Below are 9,753 nucleotides of genomic sequence, written 5' to 3' on the forward strand. Positions count from 1 at the left end.
TGAGAGAACAAAGGAAGGAATAAAATAGAGGTAACAGCTATCATCCCAAAATTTTTAACAAATGTGGTGTAAACCATCAGCAGTGTTACTGACCAGGCTGTAGTATGCATGTTGATAAAATACATGTGCACTTCTATCATCACTGCAACCATCAAAAAGAAACGCAAAGTATATCTATTTTAAAAAGCTGATAAGAATGCTCTTAACGCCCTCTTAAGAGACAGTCTTCACTCCTTCCGATCTGATCATGTAAGTATAGAAAAGTTGTGGTATGTTTTCAAAGAGATAGTATCGACAGCAATTGAGAGATAAATACCACATAAATTAATAAGTGATGGCACTCATCCGCCATGGTACACTAGGTGGGTCAGATCGTTGTTGCAGAAGCAACGAAAAAAGCATGCCAAATTTAAAGAGCGCAAAATCCTCAAGATTGGCAAAGTTTTACAGAAGTTCGAAATATGGCGTGTACTTCAATGCGAGATGCTTTCGATAATTTCCACAACGAAATTCTGTCTCGAAAACTGGCAGAAAACCAAAAGAGATTCTGGTCATACATAAGGCACACCAGTGGCAACACGCAATACCTTCACTGTGCGATAACAATGGTGAAGTCACTGAAGATAGTGCCACTAAAGCAGATTTATTAAACACGGCTTTCCGAAACTCCTTCACCAAAGAAGACGAAGTAAATATTCCTGAATTCCAATCAAGAACAACTGCCAAGATGAGAAACATAGAAGTAGATATCTTCGGTGTAACAAAGCAGCTTAAATCACTCAATAAAGACAAGGCCTCCGGTCCAGATTGTATACCAGTCAGGTTCCTCTCAGAGTATGCTGATAAAATAGCTCAATATTTAGCAATAATATACGACAACTCGCTCACCGAAAGATCCTTACCTAAAGACTGGAAAATTGCTCAAGTCACACAAATACCCAAAAAGGGAAGTAGGAGTAATTCGCTAAATTTAAGGCCTATATCACTAACGTCGATTTGCAGTAGGGTTTTGGAACATATACTGTATTCAAACATTATGAAGTACCTCGAAGAAAACGATTTATTGACACAGTCAGCATGGTTTCAGAAAATATCGTTCTTGTGAGACACAACTGACTCTTTATACTCTGAAGTAATAAGTGTTATCGACAAGGAATGTCAAATTTATTCCATATTTTTAGATTTAGAGAAGGCTTTCGACACTGTTCCTCACAGGCGTCTTCCAACCAAACTGTGTGCCTACGGAGTATCGCCTCATTTGTGCGACCGGATTCGTGATTTCATGTCATAAAGGTCACAGTTCGTACTAATTGACGGAAAGTCATCGAGTAAAACAAGTAATATCTGGCGTTCCCTTCTATTGTTCCAGATCTATATTAACAACATAGGAGACAATCTGGGTAGCCGTCTTAAATTGTTTGCAGATGATTCTGTCATTTACCGTCTTGTAAAGTCATCACATGATAAAAACGACTTACAAAATGATTTAGATAAGATATCTGTATGGTGCAAAAAGTGGCAACTGACCCTGAATAAGGGAAAGTATGAAGTTATTCACATGAGTCCTAAAAGAAGTGTGCTAAATTACGAGCATAACTTAATCATAGCTAACACTTGGTTCAAGAATCATAAACGGAGGTTGTATACATGGAAGAATCCCGGAGATACTAAAAGGTATCAGATAGGTTATATAATGGTAAGACAGAGACTTATGAACCAGGTTTTAAATTGTAAGACATTTCCAGGGGCAGATGTGGACTCTGACCACAATCTATTGGTTATGAACTGTATATTAAAACTGAAGAAACTGCAATGGGAATTTAAGGAGATGGGACCTGGATAAACAGACTAAATCGGAGGTCGTACAGAGTTTCAGGGAGAGGATAAGGGAACAATTGTCACGAATGGGGGTAAGAAATACAGTAGAAGAAGAATAGGTAGCTTTGAGGAATGAAATAGTGAAGGCAGCTGAGGATCAAGTAGGTAAAAAGACGAGGGCTAGTAGAAATCCTTGGGTAACAGAAGAAATATTGAGTGTAATTGATGAAAGGAGAAAATATTAAAATGCAGTAAATGAAGCAGACAAAAAGGAATACAAACGTCTCAAAAATGAGATTGACAGGAAGTGCAAAATAGCTAATCAGGGACAAATGTAAGGCTGTAAAGGGTCATCTCATGAGGGGTAAGGTAGACACTGCCTACAGGAAAATTAGAGAGACCTTCGGAGAAAAGAGAGCCACTTGCATGAATATAAAGAGCTCAGATCGAAACCCAGTCGTAAGCAAAGAAGGGAAAGCAGAAAGGTGGAAGGAGTATACAGGGTGTTACAAAAAGGTACGGCCAAACTTTCAGGAAACATTCCTCACACACAAAGAAAGAAAATATGTTATGTGGACATATGTCCGGAAACGCTTACTTTCCATGTTAGAGCTCATTTTATTACTTCTCTTCAAATCACATTAATCATGGAATGGAAACACACAGCAACAGAACATACCAGCGTGACTTCAAACACTTTGTTACAGGAAATGTTCAAAATGTCCTCAGTTCATGAGGATACATGCATCCACCCTCCGTCGCATGGAATCCCTGATGCGCTGATGCATCCCTGGAGAATGGCGTATTCTAACACAGCCGTCGACAATACGAGCATGAAGAGTCTCTACATTTGGTACCAGGTTTGCATAGACAAGAGCTTTCAAATGCCCCCATAAATGAAAGTCAAGAGGGTTGAGGTCAGGAGAGCGTGGAAGCCATGGAATTGGTCTGCCTCTACCAACCCATCGCTCACCAAATCTGTTGTTGAGAAGTGTACAAACACTTCGACTGAAATGTGCAAGAGCTCCATCGTACATGAACCACATGTTGTGTCATACTTGTAAAGGCACATGTTCTAGCAGCGCAGGTAGAGTATCCCGTATGAAATCATGATAATGTGCTCCATTGAGCGTAGGTGGAGGAACATGGGGCCCAATAAAGACATCACCAACAATGCCTGCCCAAATGTTCACAGAAAATTTGTGTTGATGAAGTGATGTCACAATTGCGTCTGGATTCTCGTCAGCCCACACATGTTGATTGTGAAAATTTACAATTTGATCAGGTTGAAATGAAGCCTCATCCGTAAAGAGAACATTTGCACTGAAATGAGGATTCACACATTGTTGGATGAACCATTCGCAGAAGTGTAGCCGTGGAGGCCAATCAGCTGCTGATGGTGCCTGCACACGCTGTACGTGGTACCGAAACAACTGGTTCTACCATAGCACTCTCCATTCAGTGATGTGGTCAACGTTACCTTGTACAGCAGCAACGTCTCTGACGCTGACATTAGAGTTATCGTCAACCGCACAAAGAATTGCCTCATCCATTCTCCTTGTCATTCTAGGTCTTCCCCAGTCGCGAGTCATAGGCTGGAATGTTCCGTGCTCCCTAAGACGCCGATCCATTGCTTCGAACGTCTTCCTGTCGGGACACCTTCGTTCTGGAAATCTGTATCGATACAAACGTACCACGCCACGGCTATTGCCCCATGCTAATCCATACATCAAGTGGGCATCTGCGAACTCCACATTTGTAAACATTGCACTGACTGCAAAACCACGTTCGTGATGAACACTAACCTGCTGATGCTATGTACTGATGTGCTCGATGCTAGTACTGTAGAGCAATGAGTCGCATGTCAACACAAGCACCAAATTCAACATTACCTTCCTTCAATTGGGACAACTGGTGGTGAATCGAGGAAGTACAGTACATACTGACGAAACTAAAATGAGCTCTAACATGGAAATTAAGCGTTTTCGGACACATGTCCACATAACACCTTTCCTTTATTTGTGTGAGAGAAATGTTTCCTGAAAGTTTGGCCGTACCTTTTTGTAACACCTTGTATAGAGGGTCTATACAAGGGCGATGTGCTTGAGGACAATATTATGGAAATGGAAGAGGATTTAGATGAAGATGAAATGGGAGATACGATACTGCATAAAGAGTTTCACTGAAAGACCTGAGTTGAAACAAGGCCCCGGGAGTGGACAACATTCCATTAGAACTGCTGATGGCCTTGGAAGAGCCAGTCCTGACAAAACTCTGCCATCTGGTGAGCAAGATGTATGAAACAGGCGAAATACCTTCAGACTTCAAGAAGAATATAATAATTCCAAGCCCAAAGAAAGCAGGTGTTGACAGATGTGAAAATTACCGAACTTTCGGTTTAATAAGTCACAGCTGCAAAATACTAACGCGAATTCTTTATAGATGAATGGAAAAACTGGTACAGGTCGGCCTCTGAGAAGATCAGTTTGGATTCCGTAGAAATATTGGAACACTTGAGGAATACTGACTCTACGACTTATCTTAGAAGAAAGATTAAGAAAAGGCAAACCTATGTTTCTATCATTTGTAGACTTAGAGAAAGCTTTTGACAATGTTGCCTGGAATACTCTCTTTCAAATTCTAAAGGTGGCAGGGGTAAAATACAGGGAGTTGAAGGCTATTTACATTTTGTACAGAAATCAGATGGCAGTTACAAGAGTTGAGGGTCATGAAAGGGAAGCAGTGGTTGGGAAAGGAGTGAGACAGGGTTGTAGCCTCTCCCCGATGTTATTTAATCTGTATATTGAGCGAGCAGTAAAGGAAACAAAAGAAAAATTCGGAGTAAGTATTAAAATCCATGGAGAAGAAATAAAAACTTTCAGGTTCGCCGATGACATTGTAATTCTGTCGGAGACAGCAAAGGACTGGGAAGAGCAGCTGAACAGAATGGACAGTGTCTTGAAAGGAGGATATAAGATGAACAGCAACAAAAGTAAAACTAGGATAATGGAATGTAGTCGGGTGATGCTGAGGGAATTAGATTAGCTAATGAGCCATTTAAAGTAGTAGGTGAGTTTTGCTATTTGGGGGGAAAAATAACTGACGATGGACGAAGTAGATAGGATACAAAATGTAGACTGGCGATGGCAAGGAAAGTGTTTCTGAAGAAGAGAAATGTATGAACATCGAGTATAGATTTAACTGTCAGGAAGTCGTTTCTGAAAGTATTTGTATGGAATGTAGCCATGTATGGAAGTGAAATATGGAGGATAAATAGTTTGGACAAAAAGAGAATAGAAGCTTTCGAAATGTGGTGCTAGAGAAGAATGCTGAAAATTAGATGGGTAGATCACATAACTAATGAGGAGGTATTGACTAGAATTGGGGAGAAGAGGAGTTGTGGCACAACTTGACAAGGAGAAGGACCGGTTGGTAGGACATGTTTTGAGTCATCAAGGGATCACAAATTTAGCATTGGAGGGCTGCGTGGAGGGTAAAAATCGTAGAGGGAGACCAAGAGATGAATACACTAGCTGATTCAGAAGGATGTAGGTTGCAGTAGGTACTGGGAGATGAAGAAGCTTGCACAGGATAGTGTATCATGGAGAGCTGCATCAAACCAGTTTCAGGACTGAAGATAACAACAACAACAGAGCAAACCAAAGACTGCAATTCATTGCAAAAACACTTAGAAGGTGCAACAAGTCTACTAAAGAGACTGCTTACACCACGCTTGTCCACCCCTTTCTGGAGTATTGCTGTGTGGTGTGGGATCTGCGTCAGGTGGGACTGACGGATGACACTGAAAAAGTGAAACAAATGGCAGCTCGTTCTGTATTATCGCGAAATAGGGGACATAGTGTCAGAGACATGGTATGTGAATTGGAGTGGCAATCATGAAAACAAAGGCGTTTTTCGTTGTGGCAGGATATTCTCATGAAATTTCAATCACCAGTTTTCTCCTCCGATTGGGAAAACATTCTGTTGGCACCCACTTACATTTGGAGAAATGATCATCACGATAAAATAAGAGAAATCAGGGCTCGCACAGAAAAATTTTAGTGCTCGTTTTTCCTGTGCGCCGTTCGACCGTGGAGTGGTAGACAGTGAGTTTGAAAGTGCTTCATTGAACCATCTGCGAGGCACTTTATTGTGAATAGCAGAGTAATCGTGTAGACGTAGATGAATAGTTTATCAATGTATCTGCCACACGGAATGCTGTGCAGTGAAGATTAGGGATATGACAGAAGCACCCAGTATCTACACAATGCTTACATGGTGGTCTCCAAAACAATCGATAAATAAAAACCTCACAATTTATTTATTGCTAAAGCTTTCCAGAAATTCTGTTTCTTATTCTGGTTGGTTTATGGTTGACTGGCATATTGTAAAATTTTAATTGTAAGTTTTGTTTATAGTACTTTGACAAACAGAAAGGTATTTGTTTGAAATCTTTTTTGCATATTTTTCTGATGTGTTTTATCATTATTGGTGTTCAGTTACTTCACTTACATGTGTATGAAAATACAAGTTGTAAATTATTGAGTTATAAAAGTTACAATATTTAGTGATTCTAGAATCTGACACACCATGATACCAGTTACATTTAAAAAAGTCGTGTGATCCAATTAATTGTTCAAAAACACTCGAAATTTACCAGATACCATGCCTATTAAAACTATATACTCAACACAATGGAAAAAAGTGAAAAGGTACAGTCAGAACAAGACAGAACTCTGGAGCCTGCACACCTTCAGTAGTTTGTAATCTTTCATATCCACCTATGTACGTACTGGGGACCTGAAAAGCATTACAGTTCTTTTCTGTGGGAAAGGGTTTAATTGCAGGTATAATAATGAAACCCAGATACTACAGGTGTAGCTCATCCATCAGCTGTTATTACCGCCACTCAGTATGTAGTGTTACCCTTCAGTACTTAATGGGTGATGATGTGACCATTTATGTGTGTGTCCTTCAGTCAACGGTGTTCTGCAATGCCAGGAGACCAGATGTTGGGAAGATGTAAAAATTTTCAAGAAGGCTCACTCCAAGTGTACTGGAAAATTTGCAACCATTTCCATTTGTGGAAGGCTTCATATAAGTTGCAGTGCCAAAAACAGTTTTAGATTAAAACCATCTGCACGTGTGTCATTCATATTCATTCATCAGTATGCAAATTTATTACCTTGATTGATGTCACATTGATTCTTGTTCATGAACAGTCATTGTCCAGCTGATCAACAACCATTGAAGATAACAAATGAAAATATTGATGCTTGCACTAGTAATTGATTTATTTGGAATCAAACAAAACAAAATTGTTTACCAGGTGAAATAAATTTACCATTCGTAGAGGTGAAAGTGTTGGCGAAACAAGGAGAATGCACTTACAGGGCTAACATAATCGAAGAGGAACATTTAGAAATTATTTCTCTTAAATAAATCTGAAATACCTTGAACTTAAAAATTTTGAATGAAAACATGTAACTGATTAATTTTTTGATACATTTCATAAATTGTTGTAGACTATTGGCTTGTAGCACTGTATTTTAAAAAGATTGTAACACGTGAAAGTGAAGTATTTTAGTTCTAATCTAAAAATTTCAGATCAAATCGGCAGTGACTCAGAATAATCATTATTGAATTACCTCTGGTTATTTTCGTTTTAAACCACTTTTACCTCACCAGTTCTTTACTTCTGGTGGAATATTATAATTTTAAATCAGTAACAGTTACTGAATATGTCAATTCGTATGCACTTTTATGACTTGTGGCTTATAGTACTGGATTTATGGTCACTCAAATATTTTTTCTTTGTTGTATATCTCAATATTTAACATTATCCTCCTCACTCTTCAGATTTACTCAGACTACTGGTGGGAGGTGCAGCATATCATGTGAAGAACCTTGTCACCATAGACTGGTCCAGGATGAGTTGGTGATAGACATGGAGAAGTCAACACATGGGTTCAGTACCAATACAGAAGATCTGACTATTGATAAGGAATGCTCAGTTGCCACCCAATATGACTGTAGTACGAGGGAAAAGGAATTACATGTATATAGCTGTAATTTCTGCCAACAGAGCTTTTCTTCAAAATACAGACTCATAATGCATGTGTTTACGCACATTGGTGGAACGCAACCACCTTCGTATGTTTGTAAGTGGTGTGGTGAGGTATTTCACAGTAATGTTGGCTTGAAAAAGCATATGAGAATGGGTGAGAATTGTCGAGTTTTAACTGCAGACAGTCATGAAAAATATGGACATAGTAATGAGCATCAAACCACTACCTCGTTGGATAGCAAGGCACAAGTTTCTGTCACAGAACACAATGACCAGTCTTCATGTAAGGAAACTTGGAAAGATTCAAAGAAGCCCTCTAATGACATATGTAACACACATATGACAAATGATAGAAAGAAAACAAGTTATTATGAAACTTTGTCTATAGCTGTTAATGTCAGTGCCCAGGCTGATGTACTTACTGCAAACAGAACTCACAGATGTGGTATTTGTGGCAAATTGTTTGCTAGGTATGGTGATTTCAACAGACATGTTTCCATTCATACTGGGAAAAGACTTCACAAATGTGATATTTGTGAGAAATGGTTTGCCCAGTCACGTTATCTAAAGGCTCACACATTAATTCACACTAGGAAGAAACCTTACATGTGCGAGATTTGTGGGAAATCTTTTATTATGATAGGTGACTTCAAGAAACACACATTAATTCACACTGGAAATAAACTTCACAAATGTGAGATTTGTGGGAAATCTTTTACTAAGTTAGATAATCTCAAGCAACACTCATTAATTCACACTGGAAAGAAACCACACAAATGTGAGATTTGTGGGAAATCTTTTACTAGGTTAGGTGATCTCAACCAACAGTCATTAATTCACACTGGAAAGAAACCTCACAAATGTGAGATTTGTGGGAAATCTTTTACTAGGTTAGGTGATCTCAACCAACACACATTAATTCACACTGGAAAGAAACCTCACAAATGTGAGATTTGTGGGAAATCTTTTGCTGCGTCAGGCTCTCTCAAAAAACATTCATTAATTCACACTGGAAATAAACCTCACAAATGTGAGATTTGTGGGAAATATTTTACTATATTAGGCAATCTTAACAAACATAAAGTAATTCACACTGGAAAGAAACGTCACAAATGTGAGATTTGTGGGAAATCTTTTACTATGTTAGGTGATCACAAGAAACATGTATTAATTCACACTGGAAAGAAACCTCACAAATGTGAGATCTGTGGGGAATCTTTTGCTACATTAGGTGATCTCAAGATATACGCATTTCAACACACTGGAAGTGGACCTCACAAATGTGGTATCTGTGACAAAAGTTTCACTTACTTGAATACTCTCAAGACACATGCATTACTTCATGTCAGAAAGAAAATGTAAGTGTGTGTTAGTTTATGCAAATAGGTTTTCGTGGTTGGTGCCCTCAAGGCCTATAAAATAATGTATGTACCAGGGGACAATAAATTGTACTTTCGGCGAAATAACTTTAAAATCTGTTAGAATTGTGAAAAAAACTTGTAATGATGTGTACTATAGAGTGCTTACAGATAATGTGACAAAAAATTCATATCTGTAGCTTCAGATGTCAAGAAATGGTATTATCAAATACTCAAGAAACATGAATCAAATGTGTTTTTGTCATTAGCACTGCTGCTTTTTCCTATTGATCTTGCGACAAGAAGATTGTGAATTGTGATAAATCCTTACATTTGTCAGTAATCATAAGTATCTTGCAATATTCAGTATAAGGCCAAGGAAATGTGATGACTTGCTGCTTAATATTCCAAACAAAGTCATCATGTAGTACTTGTAACTGTATTTTAGAAACAGTGACAGTAAAAATATATTCATGACACTTGCTTCATTGAGGCTAGTAAACTCAATAC

General features: G+C 38.6%; 1 protein-coding gene across 2 annotated transcripts in view; it reads left to right on the plus strand.

Annotated features, from left to right (window-relative positions):
• LOC126426991 (zinc finger protein 431-like) overlaps nucleotides 1-9,466 on the plus strand; it is a 183,579-nt gene extending 174,113 nt beyond the window's left edge. Inside the window, exon 8 of one of the 2 annotated variants that reach the window (XM_050089147.1) lies at nucleotides 9,159-9,466. In XM_050089147.1, the coding sequence (XP_049945104.1) occupies nucleotides 9,159-9,247 (89 nt within the window). In that variant the 3' untranslated portion in view covers nucleotides 9,248-9,466. Of the gene's footprint in view, nucleotides 1-7,677; nucleotides 7,817-9,158 lie in introns of those variants that run through there. The other variant, XM_050089150.1, reaches the window with a different exon arrangement.
• The last annotated feature ends 287 nt before the right edge of the window (nucleotides 9,467-9,753 follow it).

This window comes from Schistocerca serialis, chromosome 11 (genome assembly GCF_023864345.2).
Source record: "Schistocerca serialis cubense isolate TAMUIC-IGC-003099 chromosome 11, iqSchSeri2.2, whole genome shotgun sequence".
Taxonomy (NCBI): Eukaryota; Metazoa; Arthropoda; class Insecta; order Orthoptera; family Acrididae; genus Schistocerca; species Schistocerca serialis.